At 33.7% G+C, this 21,961-nt stretch overlaps 1 protein-coding gene across 4 annotated transcripts in view; it reads left to right on the top strand.

Annotated features, from left to right (window-relative positions):
* The window catches only part of LOC114332545 (zinc finger protein OZF-like), a 52,098-nt gene extending 40,700 nt beyond the window's left edge, over positions 1-11,398 (top strand). For all 4 annotated transcript variants that reach the window (XM_050643469.1, XM_050643468.1, XM_050643470.1 and 1 more), the window contains one exon: positions 9,231-11,398. In XM_050643469.1, the coding sequence (XP_050499426.1) occupies positions 9,231-10,435 (1,205 nt within the window). In that variant the 3' untranslated portion in view covers positions 10,436-11,398. The remainder of the gene's footprint in view (positions 1-9,230) is intronic.
* Positions 11,399-21,961: the final 10,563 nt, after the last annotated feature.

The raw sequence follows: 21,961 nt of genomic DNA, 5'->3' as shown, positions 1-21,961 counted from the left end.
ACATATCTACATAAAAATTGTTCATGGTTAAATTTCCTATCTAAATATCACTTTTTAAAGTCAACGATACTTTTTTTACAAAAATATATTCAAAAGAAAAAGCACAAAGAAACCCAAAAGAAAGAAACTTTTGTTTTTTGTTCCATAACTGTTGTCCACGAGGATATAGGTATAGAGATTGCTTTACCGAAAAAAAAAACTACATATATTTTCTTTAAAATATTGTTTAGTAGAGGTAATTAGGATTTATAGTTTTCGAAATATGGTTTTTCAAAGTTCGCCACTCACTGCAATTTTGGGCAATTTTCCTTGTTATTTCGCGAATATTGTTCTGTAACTTTTTTCTACGTAACTTTTGTTGTACGTTTGTCTACTGTATAACGTTGTACGACTTTTTTTAGATTATGGTTTTTCAATGTTTTATACTTTTAACGATTTTTTATAATATACTATAAAAATAAAATAATATTATTATATAATATATTATATACATAATATATTATATATATATTTGAAATTTCTCATTATAATTTTTTTTCTTCTACATTTAGGTATATATAATATATCATAAAAAAGCTTATTTTGTTTGCTTTAAAATGGTGTATTACAAAAAATTCTAGGATTATTTTTGAATAAGATATTATTTTTCAAAATGTAATAAGTACTTGCAACGATTTTTGATTTTAGGATTATTTTTTAAATTTCTCATTATAACTTTTTTTTCTTGTACATGAATATACTATATATTGCTCAATAAAGAGGGCTTTCTTTTACAAAAATTACATAAACATTAGTCTTAGAACACATCACGTAAGTTAAAATTATTTAAACGTTAACATTTAAAAAAATTTCAAAATCAAAGTCCATCTCTTTGTTAGCATTAGCTTCAATATCTTCCTCTGACACCTCAGTTATCTTGAGTTCCCACAATTAGTACCCATGCACATGCACCCTTTGCAGAATATTGAACAACTAATTCCTATCTTCCTACAGCCGCAGTTTTTTGTACATCCTTTGGTACATTTACATGCTAGTTTTTCAAGCAAAGCTTGTGGTGCAGGAGCTTTGACAGTAAATATTGGAATTAATCCATATTTTGAAGTTTGCCCTGCCGAGTCAAGTGGGTCCAAAGTATTATCTATAAAAAATAAGATTCAATCATAACACACAATCTCATAAAAAAGTTATAATGAGAAATTTAAAAAATAATCCTAAAATCAAAAATTGTTGCAAGTACTTGTTAGATTTTGAAAAAGCATATCTTATTCAAAAATAATCCTAGAATTTTTTTAATACATCATTTTAAAGTAAATAGAATAATAGGTCTGGATCCCGCGTATGAAAAAAAGTTGATTAATAGAAAGCTGCAAATTTGTTAATAGCTTAAGGGTGTCTAGTCGGACAAACTTTGATATATGGGAACACTGGAACAGGGGAAGTTTTAATTGTGGAACAGGTCAAAAATTTGGAACGGTCAGACCACGAAAACGTCACATGTATTTTGTCCGACCGAACTTCCAATTGGTTTGTTTCCCTTTCATTAAACTCTCATGCAAAAATCAGACTGTTATTTATCACATGTCATAATTCCTGTCATTTGAGATGTTCTACGTGTTCCACTCATTATAATGCCCATTTGGTTATAAATAGCAGCCTGATTTTTGCATGAGAGTTTAATGAAAGGGTAACAAATCAATTAGAAGTTCTGTCGGACAAAATACATGTGACGTTTTCGTGGTCTTACCGTTCCAAATGTTTAACCTGTTCCAGTGTTCCTATATATCAAAGTTTGTCCGACTAGACACCCTTAAGATACAGTATAGCCCGAAATAAACAGTACTAAAACTGAAACATAGGTTTCTCTTTCTGCACGCTGTCATACCCAAATTAACTTGTATAGACCTGCCAAGTAATTCTTAACAAGTTACAAGACCTGCCAAGTAATTCTTACTTGGCAGGTCTATACAGGTTAATTTAGGTATGACAGCGTACAGAACGAGAAACCTATGTTTCAGTTTCAGTGCTATACTGTATTTACAAATTTTCAGTTTGCTATTGTAGGATTACATTCGTTTAAGTTATTTTATTTTATCATAAACGCGAGCCGAAAGCCAGTTGAGTGGCATTTGCCTAATAATAAAAAAAACGCGATAGATCTATAGGTTCAGCATATCATGGCCAAGTGACAGTAGTCAAAAAGTCAGAGAAAAGTCGAGTTGACATTAAGACGCTGATGATAGGGGACAGACGGCCTTTTTCATCAGAATAAAGACGAACGACGAAATAAGATAGCATATTTTTGATATAAAGCCGTTTTAGATGTTCAGTGTTAATTACCGTTCACATTAGTTGTTTCATTATCCTTGTAATTTACTAGTAAAGTATTTGCTGTATCCTAAAATCGACCTGTGACCAAAGAATCAACCCTAGACACTAGACAAACAGAAGATAAAAGCCTACACTATTAATCAACTTTTTTTTCATACGCGGGATCCAGGCCTATAAGCTTTCTTTTTTAATATATAATATGAATATATAATGGGAAATTTAAAAAATAATCGTAAAAAATATAAAAACTCGTTAAAAGTATAAAATCTTGAAAAAGATAACCTCTTTAAAAGAAGTCGTACAACATTATACTGTAGAACATTTTAAAGGTAATTGATTTCTATTTACATGTACCACTGCATATGCCTAAAGTTACGTAGAAAAACGTTACAGAACAATGTTTGCGAAATAACAAGGAAAATTGCCCAAAATTGCTGTGAGTGGCGAATTTGAAAAATCATATTTCGAAAACTGTAAATCCTAATTACCTCTACCAAACATCATTTTAAAGAGAAAATATGTAAGTTTTTTTCTGTGAAGAAATGTCTATACCTATATAACGTGGGCAAAAGTTATGGGACAAAAAACAAGATTTCTTTCTTTTGGGTTTCTTTGTGCTTTTTCTTTTGAATATATTTTTGTAAAAAAAGTACCTTTGACTTTAAAAAGGGATATTTAGATAGGAAATTTAACCAGGAACAATTTTTATGTAGACTTATTTGTACCAAAAGTGCATAGAACTCACCCTAATGTAACCTGTGCCCAGGGACTAATTCACCCATTTCTCAAAAACGCACCCCTTTAAATGGTAGCACTCCGCGGTTTTTTCATATAAAGATGTCCATTGACCATATGAAATAATAAAACCCCGTTAACGTTGTATAGTCCTTTTCATGACCATTTTTCAGTGCGTAACAGTTTTTCGATTTCTCTCTAACGCATTAAATTGTATGTGACAGAAAAAAACACACGTCTCTGATTACAGACATTTATAACATTTATTCTAGTTATTCTAGTTGTCGATAGATGGCGCCATAATCAAAAAAGAATTATTTATTAAATAAAATAATATTATTATCAATATAATCTGTACAATTTATAAGACTATACAAATCAAAGAAAATACCATTTTATAAATGCAATAAAGACAATTGATTTGTTTTTATTCCAAATTGAAAATAAAATGTCACAACTGTCAGATTTAACTAAAATGTCATGTTAGAATAAATGTCATAAATGTGTATTATCACGGACTTACCTTTTTTTCTATAATTTGTGACGCACTGAAAAATGGTCATGAAAAGGAGAATAGTTCCTTTCTATAGTACCTAATCAATAGCCTATTAAGCGGTGGGCCAGAAAAGGTGAATTAAATAATCGTATGCAAATCCACACACAACAAAATCGTTACAAGCACTATAATAAGCACAAAATAATTGGTTCAGAGAAAATTATGTCATGCTGAGTAAACAAAACTTTGCGATACGCTGCAAAGAGAGATTAATCGTTGATGAATAGAATAGAATAGAAAAAAGCTTTATTCTCAGGATTCACAAGTTACAAATATAAATTGTCAATAGAGAGAATGGTGTCAATTACAATTTATAAGGGTTTCTGAAACAACCTACACTTAACATAAAAGTAATATTAAAATATAATGATAATAACAGTGACATTTAGATTCAGATAAGAGCCCTCAGTCTCCCGGGAAGGCCAGTGGACCGGGAATGACATTTGAAAATCAGAAGTCCAACAGATATCGGGCAATGAACGTCGAAATTACGTGTTGCCGCTAATAGTAAAATTGAAAAGTCGAAGATATGATGCGTCGGTGACTGGGTCATGTTTTCCGTACCGCGTTCATAATAAAAACATTTTTTAATTATTTACGTTGTTAGATCCATTAGAACAAATACAAAAGATCCCGCTTTTTTGCTCCGGAGCATATATTTTTCTATTTTGTGGGTCATTCTGAACAAGAAAGGTATCTTGTAAATTTTCTCAGAAATTGATAGTTTTCGAGTTATAGGCGATTTAAAATCTGAAAAATGCGAAAATACGCATTTTCGAGACTTAAAAACTGATATTCAAATTAGTATTTTTGAGGTTGCCAGATACTTCAATTGAAGACTAAATATTCAGCTTCAAAATTTTGAAGAGTGATCGCGTCTAACTTTAATATATACCGTTGTTTTTTAATTGTTAAAAATGCTTGTTTATCCGATTTTTTTGCCGGTGCGGCTCGCTCCGTTTTAAAAATCTTCAATTTTCCTCCGAAAAATATTTTTTCTAGATTCTTTGGGACATTCTCAATAAAATAAGTTTCTTGACATTTTTCTCAAAAGTTAATAGTTTTAAAGTTATAAAAGCGATTTAAAATCCGAAAATGCGTCTTTTTGTCATTTTTCGGATTTTAAATCGCTTCTAACTTAAAAACTATTTACTTTTTTGAAAAACGGCAAGAAACTTATTTTATTTAGAATATCACAAAGAATCTAGAAAAAAAATTTCGGAGCAAAATTGAAGATTTTTGAAAGGAAGCGCGCCGCGCCGGCAAAAAATCGGATAAACACGCATATTTAACAATTAAAAAACAACGGTATATATTAAAGTTAGACGCGATCACTCTTCAGAATCTTGAAGCTGAATGTTCAGTCTTCAATCTAAGTGTCTGGCAACCTCAAAAATACTAATTTAAATATGAGTTTTTAAGCCTCGAAAATGCGTATTTTCGCATTTTTCACATTTTAAATCGCCTATAACTCCGAAACTATCAATTTCTGAGAAAAATTACAAGATACCTTTCTTGTTAAGATTGACCCAAAAAATCTAAAAATATATGTTCCAGAGCAAAAAAACATGTTTTTCTGAATTTGTTTAAAAAATTGTTTAAACAATTTCTGCCCAAAAATTCCGCCCGGCACCCTTCAGATTTGTTTAAAGGGGACATTTTTAAATAGGAATCCACAAAGAAAACGAATCGGAAATTTTTTTCAGACGGGAGCGGTCTCACCACATGGACTATATTCATTTTTGTGCAACCTTTTATACTAACTTAAAGCTGATTTAGATAAATAGAGGTTTTTAAATAAAGAGTCTTTTATTTACATTCTTACTTCAAAAGTACTTACATTTAATTAATAAAGATTGTCGCTCTTCTTTCCGACAAATTTACAGCCCCGTTTCGTTACTCCGACAACGTAAATATGTTAATGACGCGGAAACGCGTCCAACCTGCACTCTGAAATTTTTCAGAAAGTGGTAGACTCACTCAAACGAAGCAGTTAAGACCATGTTTTAAAACTTTTGTAATCATCTTCCAAAAAGGACGATGTACTCTGGACTAATACCTATATATTTTGTTTTGTAGTTCAGGCTTTGTCGACGAAAAGAAAACATCAGAAAATATGAAAACAATATCGATACATTCATGTAATAAAGAACAACGTATGGGCCGGCCTGTTGAAGAAAAAACATTAAAATGTGAAATTTGTTTTAAGCAACCTGACTAGAAGGTTTTTAAACAAACACAGGATAGTTCACACAGAAGAAAAACCTTATGGACACGAAATTTGTTCTAAACAGTTTGAACGAATAAGTCATTTGAAAACACATTTGACAGTTCACACTGGAATAAAACCTTACAAGTGCAAAATTTGTTTTAACCAGCTTAGCCACGCACACAATTTGAAAGTACATATGCAAACGCACAATGGAGAAAAACCTCACAAGTGTGAAATTTGTTTTAAGCAATTTAGTCAAGCAAGTAGTTTAAAAAGACATTTGAGAGTGCACACTGGAGAAAAGCCTTACAAGTGTGAAATTTGTTTTAAGCAATTTAGTCAAGATAAAGAATTGAAAGATCATTTACGGATACACACTGGTGAAAAGCCTTAGAAGTGTGAAGTTTGTTTCAAGAGGTTTTCTCAAAAAAGTAATCTGAATAGACATTCGAGAGTGCATACTGGAGAAAAACTCCATAAGTGCCAAATTTGTTTTAAGCAGCTTACCCACGCACACAATTTGAAAGTACATATGCAAACGCACAATGGAGAAAAACCTCACAAGTGTGAAATTTGTTTTAATAGGTTTTTCAAAAAAAGTCATCTGAATAAACATTATTTGACATCCCACACAAGAGAAAAACCTCATAAGTGCGAAATTTGTTTTAAGCAGTTTACTGGAGTATCTGGTTTGAAGAAACATATGCGATTGCACACTGAAGAAAAACGTAACAGTGTGTATGTAATCTGTTTTAAGCAGGCGGGCCAGAAAAGGTGAATTAAATAACGATATGCAAATTCAGACAGAGCAAAATCCTTACAAGCACGAAATTTGTTTTAAACTTTTAAACGCCAACGTTCCCAATTTAAGAAATAGTTGCTCGCTATTTTTTTCCTGTACCACGTAGTGGCCAACGAAGCACACAATTAACAATAATCTATTTTTTCAAATAGTCCAACAACTTGGTTCTGTTACACAAAAATATAATAAATTAATTATAAATAAACACTACTTCCCTATGGATCAACACTAATGAATTCATAAAATAATACATTACTGCACTGAACAGATATCGATACAGATAATAATGTTCTCTATATTGCCTAATCAGTTATTAGTTATATGTTTGATTTTTTTTGTTACGAGATAAAAAATTTTAGTATGTAGTTCCAATGTGACACAAAATGTAGGCATGGAATAAAAAAGTTTATTTCAAGAAAGCGTATTTTTTGATCTTCTTAATGGCGGCACAGACTCGTTTTTTTTTAATATTGTATTTAATTATAGAGTAATTTCCACATACTAACATTTGCCTCAAATTGGGCTCTGTACCGTCATTCTTTACTATATTACGAATATGTGTGCCAGATATCTCGACAAAATATTTCAAATGAAAGCCGCAATCTTGGAACACGTTTTCCGTTTTGATTACGCGCTGCTGTAGCGTCTTAAGCTTTTAAACGCCAACGTTCCCAATTTAAGAAACGGTTGCTCGCTATTTCTTTCCTCTACCACGTAGTGCCCAATGTGTTATCCTGTGTGCGAATGATTCGTATAGTATATCTAAAAAGGGTACCTATGCTATTCTCAACCTCAATTTCACATGTCTGAAGCTGCCTCTGGCAATTAAACAGATCAAAAGATCTCCAAGAAGTAAAAGAAGAGAGAAGAATTTCACATGTAAATTGGAGGCCAGCATCAAAGCTGATACGTCTAAAGGTGGGAAACAATAAGTAGAGTGTTTTATAGGTTTTTATCGCCAAATCTCCCACCTCCACTAGTTTCATTTCTTTTTATCCCACAATTTAATGTGTTTTCCATCTTTTGCCTTATTTACCGGTGATTAGCGCGCTCATCTCGATCAGTCGATTTCCCCATCTTAGGCCGTCCGCACATGGGTCGATCGAAGACCCGTCTTGAAGTTCGCGCGTCTTGTACGAACCCTGCGGCACAATCGATTGCTCTCCGCACACTAGTCGATACAGTTTGCTCACATCTTCCAACCAAGAAGAACGCATTTTTTATTTATCAACCCAAACGACTATTTAGATCTGTAGAAAGTACGGTATTGTTACATTTTTAGTATCATTTGTATACAATGAGCATTATACAATTGAGGATTCTATTTCCCCAACGAATTTTATACTATTAAACACCGAGAAACAGAAGTTCAATGTTTTCAGAATTTTATATTACAAACAATATACACTCAGATGCAAAAAAATCGATCCACTAAAAATTTGGTCATTTTTGAAGTTTCGAATTTCCTAAACCTGCTGTTGGATTTAAGTGATTTTTTTACCACGTTATAGCATTATTCATTGACAATATCGCTTTAATAATATTGTTGCTAGACAGTCAAACTGTCATTGTATACTGAGTGTACGAATCAAGCTGTGTTTTTTCTCAAAGTTCGCATCACCTTGTGGACTATTCTAGCATTTATAAAATACTGAAATTAAAACCTAACTATAGCCTCAGGTTTTCTTAACATTTTGTCTTTCGATTCATTCGCTTATGTTGGGTAATAAAAAAGTTAGGTACTTTAACAACTGGCCATGTTCGTCATCAGTACAGGGTTTTTTTGAAGTAAGTGCGGCAAACTTTAAGGGGTAATTTTACACATGAAAATAATGACAGTTTGCTTAATATTCATATGTCCGCAAACGCTTCGTTTCCGAGATACGGGATGTTCAATATTTTTTTACAAACTGACAATTTATTTATTGCTTTAAAACCAGTTGATATGCAAATCAAATTTGGTGGGTTTTAAGACGTAGTTATTGCACATTGTTTGACATACAATTAAGAATTTTATATTCACCATTGGCGTGCTTACGGGTAATATTATGGGTAATAATTATGGGCATACTACAATAGTATGGACTCACACATGCAACCCATTCATTATTTCTTAATTTTCAATTTAAAGTCCGTATATTTAATTAATAAAGATTGTCGATCTCTTGTCCGACAAATTTACAGCCGCGTTTCGTTAGTCTGACAACGTAAGGCTACGGCTCCACGGGCGAGAAATTGACGCTAGCAGTAGCCGTAAAACGAACTTAAGGTTCCGCGGAACGGAATAGGAATAGCCGAACTGAACCGACTACGCACAAGTCCTGTAGTCGGTACAGTTCGGCTATTCCTATTCCGTTCCGCGGAACCTTAAGTTCGTTTTACGGCTACTGCTAGCGTCAATTTCTCGCCCGTGGAGCCGTAGCCTTAATCTGTTAATGACGCGGAAACGCGTCCAACCTGCACTCTGAAATTTTTAAGAAAGTGGTAGACTCGCTCAAACGAAGCAGTTAAGAACATTTTTAAGACTTTTGTAATCATCTTCCAAAAAGGACGATATACTGTGGACTAACACCTATATATTTTGTTTTCTATTTCAGATTTTCCCGACGAAAAGAACACATCAGAAAATATGAAAGCAATATCGGTACATTCATGCAATAAGGAACAACGTATGGGCTGGTCTGTTGAAGAAAAAACATTAAAAGGTGAAATTTGTTTTAAGCAACCTGACCATAGGAGATCCTTAAACAAACACAGGATAGCTCACACAGGGGAAAAACCTTACAAGTGTGAAATTTGTTTTAAGCAATTTACTACTACAAGTATGTTGAAAAGACATTTGATAACACATACTGGTGAAAAACCTTACAAGTGCAAAATTTGTTTGAAGCAGTTTTCTCAAAAAAGTAATTTAAAGACACATTTGAGATTGCACACAAGAGAAAAACCTCATAAGTGCGAAATTTGTTTGAAGCAGTTTTCTCAGAAATGTGATTTGAAAAGACATTTGATAACACACACTGGAGAAAATCCTTACAAGTGTGAACTTTGTTTTAAGCAATTTACTACTACAAGTATGTTGAAAAGACATTTGATAACACATACTGGAGAAAAACTTCACAAGTGCGAAATTTGTTTTAAGAGGTTTTTTCAAAAAGGTAATCTGAATACACATTTGAAATTCCACACAAGAGAAAAACCTCATAAGTGCGAAATTTGTTTGAAGCAGTTTTCTCAGAAAAGTGATTTGAAAAGACATTTGATAACACACACTGGAGAAAATCCTTATAAGTGTGAAATTTGTTTTAAGCGGTTTTCTCAAAAAGGTAATCTGAATACACATTTGAGTTGGCACATTGGAGAAAATCCTTACAAGTGTGAAATTTGTTTTAAGAGGTTTTCTCAAAGAGGTAATCTGAATACACATTTGAAATCTCACACAAGAGAAAAACCTCATGAGTGCGAAATTTGTATTAAGCAGTTTAGTCTAGCACACGAGTTGAAAACTCATATAAAAACGCACACTGGTGAAAAACCTTACAAGTGTGAAATTTGTTTTAAGAGGTTTTCTCAAAAAGGTAATCTGAATACACATTTGAAACTCCACACACGAGAAAAACCTTACAAGTGTGAAATTTGTTTTAAGAGGTTTTCTCAAAAAGGTAATCTGAATACACATTTGAGATCCCACGCAAGAGAAAAACCTCATAAGTGCGAAACTTGCTTTAAGCAGTTTACTAGAGTATCTGGTTTGAAGAAACATATGCGATTGCACAATAAAGAAAAACCTAACAGTGTGTAATTTGTTTTAAGCGGTGGGCCAGAAAACGTGAACTAAATAATCATATCGTCGGTCTATTTTTCAAAGGTCGTAACTCCAAAAATGCTAATTTTACAGGAGAAGCAAAAAACTGAAAAAGTTTATTATACATATTAATATTTGTGGATGGTTTTATTTATTTCGTAAATATAAAAGCATATTTGTATAGTTTCCAATAAAATATAATACATTTTCACATTTAATATTTAATTGCACGAGTTACGACTTTTTCTGGCTAGAATCTTAAATTTTCTGAGATACGACATTTTCAACAATATCGACTATAGAAAAACACTTGCACGCATTGGAGTTAGGGCATATGAAAATTTAGACCAAATGGTAATTTCTATAGGTCTTTTGATAATAGCGATTTTAAAGGTTTTATAATTTTTTCGGAGATACGGCTTCTTCTGGACGTGTAGAGATCAGCTGAAAGTAGCTATTAACACTAAAATGTAAAAATATGATTTTTGAGGAGTTACGACCTTTGAAAAATAGACCGACAATATGCAAATTCATCATCATCAACAATGGCCCTTTGCATCCACTGCCGGATATAGGCCTCACCTATTTCCACAGCTGTACCTGTCCAATTATCGTGCAAAAAATCATCATTTATGACTCCCTAGTGTACCCCCCATATGGGCTGTGGGCACGGGTATGCCCGTCAAATAAAAGCCGTTTGGATTCTATTGTATTATGCACTGTCCTTATGTGTTTAAGATGAGAGCCTTATCTTTGGAGTTAGTGTGTAAATACAAATTTCATAAAAATCTCACAACTTTTGGGCATAATTAACCACTTGCAGATTTATTTACTTGTGGCTGCCTATGTTTATTTTTACTAATTATACATTTTGATCTGTTTTGTCGCATTAAGATTTTATATTTGATTATTTTATGTATATTGTTATATTTATGTCGAATAAACATTATTATTATCTTATTGGGATTTTAAATATTGCGTGCCATTTTTCAACACTTTGGCTACCAATGATACTGTGATGATTCTGCGCTGTGGTACCATATATGTATCACCGGTGATCAACCTTCTTGGTTTATTTCTGGACCATCTGCATCACTGGTGATACCATGCAGAGTATAATTTAAATGAACATTCAACATCGTTGGTATATAAAATGGGGCAAACAGAGTACACCGATGGGATGTAAGTGAACCTAATAGCATGTCGGACAAATGTGGGCATCAGGGGTGATTCATCTTAGTCAATTTGCAAAAGTAATAAGAAAATAGCAAGATTTGACGACTATTTTTAAAATAATCACACATTGTTTGCTGAATATTTTATTATAAAAAGTTACAGAAAAAAAAGATATATTTTAACAGATAAAAAATAATATCTTGTGTCTTTTTTGAAAACATTCCAAACATAGTGCCGGAGTATTTGGGCAACTAGTCCATGCTGTGAGGCCGCCCCGGTATGAAAAATTTTCTGATTCGGTTTCTTTGCGAATTCCTGTTCAAAAATGTCCCCTATAAGTAAATCAGAAGGGTACCTGGCGAAAAATACGAAAACTATACTCTTCTGGATCATTCATATACCATGTGAATCACCGGTGATCACAAGCAATGTACTTCGATATGATATTTAAGTCGTCCAGAACGACACCTATGAATAGAGAATAAATTTATAACTGCAGTTTGCTTGGTACCAGACAGAAGTCTGCTAATTTATGCCGGAACAAAAGCGACTGAAGCTGATGTATCACCGGTGATTCATATGAGAGCCAAAGTGTTCGTAACCAACCCAACTATATATTGTGTTTTCTATTTCAGGCTTTCTCGACGAAAAGAACACATCAGAAAATATGAAAACATCGGTATATTCATGTAATAAAAAACAACGTACGTCATTAAACAAACACATGATAGTTCACACAGGGAAAAAACCAACAGGGTGCGAAATTTGTTTTAAGAAGTGTGAAATTTGTTTTAAGAGGTTTTCTCAAAAAAGAGATTTGGATACATTTGAGAGTTCACACTGGGGAAAAACCTTACAAGTGCGAAACCTGTTTTAAGCTGTTTTCTCGTAAAAGTGATGTGAAAAGACATTTGTTAACACACACTGGAGAAAATCCTTACAAGTGTGAAATTTGTTTTAAGCAGTTTTCTCAAAAAAGTAATCTGAATACACATTTGAGATGGCACACTAGAGAAAAACCTCATAAGTGCGAAATTTGTTTTAAGCAGTTTACTGCTACAAGTCTGTTGGAAAGACATTTGAGAACACATACTGGATTAAACCTTCACAAGTGTGAAATTTGTTTTAAGCAGTTAAGTCGAGCACAACATTTGAAAGCTCATCTAAAAACGCACACTGGTGAAAAACCTCACAAGTGCAAAATTTGTTTTAAGCAGTTTTCTCAAAAAAGTAATTTGAAGACGCATTTGAGATTGCACACTGGAGAAAATCCTTACAAGTGTGATATTTGTTTTAAACGGTTTTCTCAGAAAAATAATCTAAATAGACATTTGCGATGCCACACAAGAGAAAACTCTTAAGTGCGAAATCTGTTTTAAGCAAATTGAAAGACAACCTATATTCCGTCTCTATGTCTTACAAAAGGCAGAGATTTAGGATGTTAACAGAAAGAGGTTCTAATAAGGAAAGTTTCAGATTTAAATTGAGGCATATAGAATCAAAACCTGCTAGATCCATTTATTGAAATTTTTCAGGAGACTAAAAAAACATTTAAAAAATGTAAATTTTCCAAAAAGTATCCGGCATTTCTTAATCAAAGTGGCATCAATAAATGCCATAAAATGCCAAACTAATTTGGTATAGTCATTTTTCTGCATGCCCCTTACATCTTCAGAAATTTGTACTTTTATTTTGGATTTAGCAGATTTTAATTCCACATAGTCCACATAATATTGCTCATTTTCAACTGCTTTTAGGCGCAATTAAGTCACTAAAAGTAGGAATTGAACCATTTTGATAGGAAAACATACAAAATATACAAGAAAAAGCAGTATTTTATTGTTCATAAAACTATGGACATAGCAGGGTTTGATTCTACATTAAGGGGTGGGGGGGGGGTATGGTTTGAAATCAACATATGAAGCACATTTTTGTGAATTTTTTTCGAAGCTCTGGTAGAATTATTTTATTTTTAAATAAAATAAACATATTAATACAATTCAAAATATATTTAGGAAAAAAAGCAATCCAAAAAATATCGAAAAATAAGCTATTGGAGACAAATTTAAACAGGCAGCTAAAAAAAATGGATTTTGCGGTGGACATCAGAACTCATCACTGGATCATACGAAACAAAAAATTCAAAAAGATTTAATTAGCTTATGAGTTTCACGAGGTAACAACGTCGAGTTTTTTATTTTTAATGATTTTTGAATTTTTGGTATCACTCAGAAATCAAAAATACGAAATTTTTTATAAAAATTTTGTGAAAGCCAACAGATTTAATATTGTTGAACAAAAAATAAGCACAAAACGAAAAATATCTCGACGTTGTTACCTCACGAAATGTCTCAAGAAAATCTTTGCAAAATTTCAGGTAGATCGGTCAAGTAGTTTTTCAGTTACAATGTCCATTGCATTTGAAAAAGCAGTTTTGAGGAAAATGCGTTTAAAATTTTGACAACTGCATCTTTATCTTCTTATTTGTCAGCCAAATCGTAAAGTGATGAACATTGGAATATGTGTTTTGAATTGCGGAGTAATCTACAAAAGAGAAGGCGAACAGTTGTTTAACGTTTCTCACTAAGCTCAAGCGTGCTGGCGCGAAGCCGCGGCAAAGCGGGTCGAAGGTAGGGATATTCAACACTCTGTATCTCGGGTAATTTTACTCCGATCAATCTGAAATTTTCAGAGAGTATTCTTGAAAGTATGCACTTTTATTTGAAATAATAAAAAAATATTTCAAACCATGCCATACCGTGTAAAAAAAGAGAAAAAGAAAAATGTTGGATTTAGCAGGTTTTGATTCTGATGGGCTCAACTGAGATGGCACACAAGAGAAAAACCTCATAGGTGCGAAATTTGTTTTAAGCAATTTACTGCTACAAGTCTGTTGGAAAGACATTTGAGGGCACATACTGAATTAAACCTTCACAAGTATGAAATTTGTTTTAAGCAGTTTAGTCGCGCACAACATTTGAAAGCTCATCTAAAAACGCACACTGGTGAAAAACCTTACAAGTGCAAAATTTGTTTTAAGCGGTTTTCTCAGAAAAATTATCGAAATAGACATTCGAGATGCCTCACAAGAGAAAACTCTTAAGTGCGAAATATGTCTTAAGCAGTTTACTATAGCAGGAGTGACCAAACTGTAGCTCGCCAACCGCATGTGACTCTTTGAAGGGTTATTTGAAGCTCTTAATAAATGTACCTGAATTACTTTTAATTTTTGTGTTTCAAAATGTCTTAGACAAGGAGACCCCTTATTACTGTTGCTATTCAATTTGGCCTTAGAATATATATAATAAATAAAATATCATATGAGCTGACAGGGGTATTTGCGAATTGAGGATCAAAACTATTGTTGGCCTTTGGTGATGATCTAGGTGCAGTCGCTCATTCTACAAGAGACGCGAGAAAGGTGTTTTCACAACTCTAGGCAGAAACAGGTAGTTTTTAAGAAAATATATAACAGGTACAACTGTACCTATGCTGTCTGTTCACGTTATAAAATTGTTGTGCTCGACAAAGGTTAAAATATTATATTTTTAAAGTGTTGTTAGTTTTTTTTGTAAGCAAAAATAAAAAATATTAGTCTAAAATATCTTAAAATATAATTTTTTATTTACTTGTGAAAATGTCCCATTTCTAAGAAGACATTATTTACAAAAAGGCGTAAACTTTACGACACCCACCAGCAAGTGACTGCTTGGGGGCCGTTCAAGTATTACGTAACGCAGGTTGGGAGGGGTCAAAAATTGCGTTACGTAATAGTTAAACGACCATTACAGTGCGTTACGTAGGGGGGAGGGGGGTCAAAAATCGCGTTACGTAGTATGTACTTGAACGCTCCCTTGACTTATTTGGTACAAGTACTTTTGATCGGTACTAAGGTCTGTTTCTAATAATATTGGTAGGTTGTTTTCTATTGCGACGATAATGAAATTAAAGAATGTTGTTCATTCCAAACAAATACAAAACAAGTTTAATCAATATACTTATTCACCGCGCTTTCACTATCAGTTCAACCTGTCAATTCCTACATGAAGAGTTAGAAAACATAAAGGTGATCTGAAATAAAAATGGTTTTTCGTTGAACTTCTTAGAAAGATACATCAGACGTTTTTTCAATAACAAATTCCAACCAAACAGCAAAGTACCACAGCTTACAAATCCGACACAACATCCGTAGAACAATTAAAAAGCATTTCCCTCTATAGAATTAAGATTTGCTTTCACGACTTTGGAAAGGATAGGATCTCGTTTCCATGTGAAAGACATGATTCCTAGTGATCTCGCATCTAACATTATATACCAATTCAAATGTAGTAGCTGTGCAGCTGCGTACGTCGGGAAGACTCGACGTCACTTTATTGTCAGTTGCGAACACTTAGGTGTCACTCCTCACTTAGGAAGACGATCAAGAACAGTTCCAAATTCAGCGGTACTCCAACATATGACTGATTCTGACCACCCTATTAGTCGTAAGGACTTCTCAATCATTGGTCATGCAAGTTCTCCAACGGAACTCAGCATCAAGGAGACATTATCCATATTTCTTTTGAAGCCACCCTTAAACACGCAACAAGACATGGCGTGTTTAAAATTATTGACTTAACCCAATGATTGTCAATGTCATTTTTTACGTTTTCATTAATTATTGTTCCTTTAAAATTATTTTAAAGCATCCGCTCAAGAAACTTATTATTCTGACGATGATTAAAGTAATAATTGAAACGTCACCATTAATTTTAATTTAGTTATGGGTTTTATCTTTAAGTTTATTATTTTTATCAAATTTTTATTTATATAATATACTAACAGTTTTAGTTTAATGTATTTATTCAGGGTGCACTACTCTTCCATTTATCTCATAGTTCAAGAAGTATGCCAAGTTCCACAACTCTGGACGTAAATGTACTGCATTAATAAACCTTATTGTGATTTCATTTGACCACGTATTCATCTTTTCTTTGTATGTTTTGACAAAACCAAATTAAATTTCAACAGAGTACCTACAGGAAATAAGGAGGAAATACAGAGCAACATGCAAAATTTTCCACAGCAGTTCGACTTTATCGGCAAATGTTCAGGCTTTATCAGCAGTGTTCAAATACCAGTAAGATTTCGGCCACATGGCTCAGCCAAACGGCGATATTTTCATTAGATGGCCATAGAAACATACCAAATACATTTTCGGCAACATATTGCTTTAAAAACTAGCCCGTCTAAATGCCCCTTTAGACGTAGACCAATCCATGACTGAGCTGACGACTCGTGAAAAATAAAATTCCACAACTTCTCATCAGTACATTGAAATAAATACAGAATGTAGATGACCAGGATGAGCTAATGATAGAAATAGATTCTGAACCTGAGGCCTCATTTTTTTCTGATTAAATCACCTCATCCATTACTTGCATTATTTGTTGTTAAGAAGAAACTTTCATTATTTTATCAAATAAATTTTGTATTCTGTTGTTTTTTGGTATTTTGTTTATATATAAAGAACACTGTTATTTAGTCTCATAATTTTGTATATAATTTTATGATTTTTAATACCCTATTTCATCTTCAACAATATCCCAAGTGCGTCATAGGGTTCATTCTCAGAAAATTCTCCATATCGAGAATATTCTCTGATTTTTCATTCTCGAGAATTTTCCAACAATATACTTGAGGGCTGGTGTTCACTACCGTACCATCGCATCCAACTGCGCTTAAATTCGATATATCAATATTATTTTTCAGGATAAATGTCTTTATGATATTCGCGATGTTTGCAGCCGATCCTGATAAAGGAGACACGTGTTATTATTTACAAAAAAGACGTAAAATTTACGACACACGCCCGCTCGTGTGAAATTATAGGATTCACTCGCTGGAAGGTTAATATATATATATAATCCTAAACCCATTTACCCTAAGGTGTCGGGTGTAATGTCTTTAGTTAGTTGCATGCACAATTTTTCTCCATTGCTTCTTATTCTTTGCTTGGTTTCTTGCTTGTTCTTTGCTGATCCCTCGTGTTTCTAGGATTGAGGTTACATTATCATCCCATGTCTTCATTGGCCTGCCCCTTGGTCTCTTGGTTTGTCTTCTGGCTTCCCATACTTTTTTAACTGGTCTTTCTTGGTTCATTCTAACCATGTGTCCATACCATCTCAATTGGGCCTCTTCAATTTTTTTAATAATTGGTTGGACCTTAAGATGTTCTCTGACTGCCTCATTTCTAATCCTGTCTAACCTGGTTATACCCATTATTCTTCTAAGAAATTTCATTTCTATGCTCTGTATTTTCGATTTTAACTTATCAGTAACCGTCCAACTTTCACTACCAAAAGTTAAAATCGGCACAAACACCGTCTTGTAGATGGATACTTTGGCTTTTTGTGATACTTCTTTTTTTGACAGAAACGTACTTTTGATTGCGTGGTACATCCGAGCGGCACTTTCTATTCTGGAACTTATTTCAGTTTCTTCACTTCCTCTGCTCTCTATTTGTACTCCCAAGTATTTGTAAGTATCGACTTGTTCAAGTGTATTTCCGTTGATTGTTATCTTCATTTGTTTTCTACTTTTTCCACATACCATTACTTTCGTCTTCTCATTATTAATTCTCAGCTTTCGTTTAATTAGTGCAGCGTTCCATACTTGTAAATTTCGATTGAGTGCTTCTTCATTTTTCCCAAATATGACTAGATCGTCTGCGTATGCACACTCTGAGATCCACACTGCTTCTAAATTTCTATATCCGGCATATAACTTTAATGTTTCTGCTCTAGTTTCTTTAATTATGTCATCCAAGACAATGTTAAACAGTATGGGGCCTAGGACTCCTCCTTGACGTAGACCTTCATTTACTATGAACTCTTCGGATTCCATATTATCGGTTCTGATTCTGTTCCTTGTATGTCTATATATGCTCATAATGGCTTGCCTGAGTTTGATTTTCACACCTTTCTTTTTTAAACATATGTCAATCACCTTCCTTGGAGTACTATCAAATGCCTTTTCTAAGTCTATAAAGGCTTGGTATAACTCGGTGCTTGAGTTCCGTGCATTTTGTATTAATTTCTTGATAGTAAAAATGTGATCTTGGATGCTTCTGCCTTTTCTAAATCCACTCTGTGATTGTTCCATTTTAGAATCAACTTCTTGTAAAAGACGTTTTTCTAGTATTCTCTCGTATACTTTGGATGGGATGCTCAGTAGTGTTATTCCTCTGTAGTTGCTACATTCGCGTCTGTCACCTTTTTTGAAAATGGGTAGAATAACTCCCACTTCCCAATCTTTTGGTATTTGGCTCTCACTCCATGCCCTATTACACACTTTTGTTAGCAGTTCAATGCCCTTGTCGCCCATGTTTTTAAGCATTTCCGCTGTGATTTTATCAAATCCAGCCGCTTTACCTTTCTTAAGCTTTTGTATGATTTCCTTTGTTTCCGCTATAGTTATTTCGTCTTGAATTTGGTCTTCCTGCTCTACCTCTACTGGTTCTTCTGTGATAATGTCCACATCGTTTTGGATATTCAGTAGATCCTCGAAATATTGCTTCCATCTCTCTAGGATGTGGTCATTGTCATGAAGTAAGTGTCCTTCTTTGTCCCTTATTTGCTTTGGTGTTTGTGGAGCCTTTTCGGTTCTTAAATTCTTCAGGGTTTTAAAGAATAACTTTTCGTTAGAGTGGTAGTCTTCTTCCATCTTGTTTCCGAATTCTTCCCAACTTTTCCGTTTCGCTGCTAGTACCATATCTTTGACTTTGATTCTTTGCAGTTTGTATATTTGGTAGTTGTCTGCGGTTTCGTTCCTTAAATAATTTTTCCAAGCTATCTTCTTAGACTTCACTTCTGCTTTTATTTCATTGTTCCACCAATTTATACACTTTTTGCTTCTGTTATTCCTTGTTATCCCGCATACTTGTTTACCACCGTTTAGGAGTGCTTCTTTCAGTATTTGCCAAGTTTGGTCCAAGTCACCGTCATGTTCAGCGTGCTCTGTTAGGTAGTTATTAATGTAGTTTTTAAACTTGTTTGCTGTCTCCTTGTCTGCTAGCTTATGTGACCTGATTACTTCTATAGTAGGTGTATCATGAGCTTTACTTGTTTTCTTGGTCTCTTTCGCTATTAATTCTTGTCGCACTCCCAAACTGGTCCTGGCTACAACTAGATAGTGGTCACTATATAATTCAGCTCCTCGTTTTACTCTTACGTCCTTAATACATTGCCTTGCTGATCTATTTACTAACACATAGTCTATGATGGATCTTTCGCCTCTACTTTTGACTTCTCTTGTATATTTATGTGCATCTTTGTGTTTAAAAAACGTGTTCATTATTATTAAATCATTTTCTCTGCATATATCAATAATACGTTCCCCATTGTCATTTTTTATTTCTTCTCCATATGGTCCTAATACATCTTGGGTATGTTCATCTCTTACACCCACTCGACCATTTAGATCCCCCAGTACTATAGTATTGCCTTCTAAACTGTCTATTATTTCTGAAGCCTTGTCCCAGAATATGTCTTTGCTAGCTGCTCTTTCGTCATCATTTATTCCATATATAACGATGATATTGACTAGTTTGTGTTCCTCGGTTACCAGTCTTATCTTTAAAATTCTTTCGGAAATGCATTCCCAATCTTTAATGTTATTTATTAGGTTGCTGTGTATCAGGCAGCCTACCCCTTCTTTTGCCCTTTCGCCAAGTGACACTCCACTGGTGATGAGGAAGTGTCCATTGTCTAAAAAGTGTGTGTTTTTTCCCTTCTTTTTGGTCTCTGTTATACCCAGTAAGTCTATTTGATGTTTCTCGAATTCTTCAGCAAGTTCGACTTCTTTGCCGTTGAGACCTCTGACATTCCATGTTGCTAATGTCCACCCTTTGGGCTTTAGCACTGCTCTTGTGGGTTTTAAATAGTTACTGTTTATATCTTCGCTCGTTGCAGACTGCATTTTTATGGGTTTACTCTTTTTTGTCTCTCGTTGCTCACGTCCTTGGTCATTATTTATGGATCTATCTTTGTCTTTACTACCTATTCTATAATTGTTCGTGTCCATTGTCATTGCCTCGTTTGTCATAGTATTTCCGGCATATTTGTTTACTAGTTTTTTGACCCCATTTTGACTAGTTTGTCCTCTTTGTTGTCCCATTTCCAGCCGACCTTGTTGATCCATATTTTCCAATCAATATACTTATTCACCGCGCTTTCACTATCAGTTCAACCTGTCAATTCCTACATGAAGAGTTAGAAAACATAAAGGTGATCTTAAATAAAAATGGTTTTTCGTTGAACTTCTTAGAAAGATACATCAGACGTTTTTTCAATAACAAATTCCAACCAAACAGCAAAGTACCACAGCTTACAAATCCGACACAACATCCGTAGAACAATTAAAAAGCATTTCCCTCTATAGAATTAAGATTTGCTTTCACGACTTTGGAAAGGATAGGATCTCGTTTCCATGTGAAAGACATGATTCCTAGTGATCTCGCATCTAACATTATATACCAATTCAAATGTAGTAGCTGTGCAGCTGCGTACGTCGGGAAGACTCGACGTCACTTTATTGTCAGTTGCGAACACTTAGGTGTCACTCCTCACTTAGGAAGACGATCAAGAACAGTTCCAAATTCAGCGGTACTTCAACATATGACTGATTCTGACCACCCTATTAGTCGTAAGGACTTCTCAATCATTGGTCATGCAAGTTCTCCAACGGAACTCAGCATCAAGGAGACATTATCCATATTTCTTTTGAAGCCACCCTTAAACACGCAACAAGACATGGCGTGTTTAAAATTATTGACTTAACCCAATGATTGTCAATGTCATTTTTTACGTTTTCATTAATTATTGTTCCTTTAAAATTATTTTAAAGCATCCGCTCAAGAAACTTATTCTGACGATGATTAAAGTAATAATTGAAACGTCACCATTAATTTTAATTTAGTTATGGGTTTTATCTTTAAGTTTATTATTTTTATCAAATTTTTATTTATATAATATACTAACAGTTTTAGTTTAATGTATTTATTCAGGGTGCACTACTCTTCCATTTATCTCATAGTTCAAGAAGTATGCCAAGTTCCACAACTCCGGACGTAAATGTACTGCATTAATAAACCTTATTGTGATTTCATTTGACCACGTATTCATCTTTTCTTTGTATGTTTTGACAAAACCAAATTAAATTTCAACAGAGTACCTACAGGAAATAAAGAGGAAATACAGAGCAACATGCAAAATTTTCCACAGCAGTTCGACTTTATCGGCAAATGTTCAGGCTTTATCAGCAGTGTTCAAATACCAGTAAGATTTCGGCCACATGGCTCAGCCAAAC

Source organism: Diabrotica virgifera, chromosome 2, assembly GCF_917563875.1.
Source record: "Diabrotica virgifera virgifera chromosome 2, PGI_DIABVI_V3a".
In the NCBI taxonomy this organism is placed as follows: domain Eukaryota; kingdom Metazoa; phylum Arthropoda; class Insecta; order Coleoptera; family Chrysomelidae; genus Diabrotica; species Diabrotica virgifera.
The sequence above is the reverse complement of the archived record's forward strand: the minus strand, read 5'-3'. Positions and strand labels throughout refer to the sequence as shown.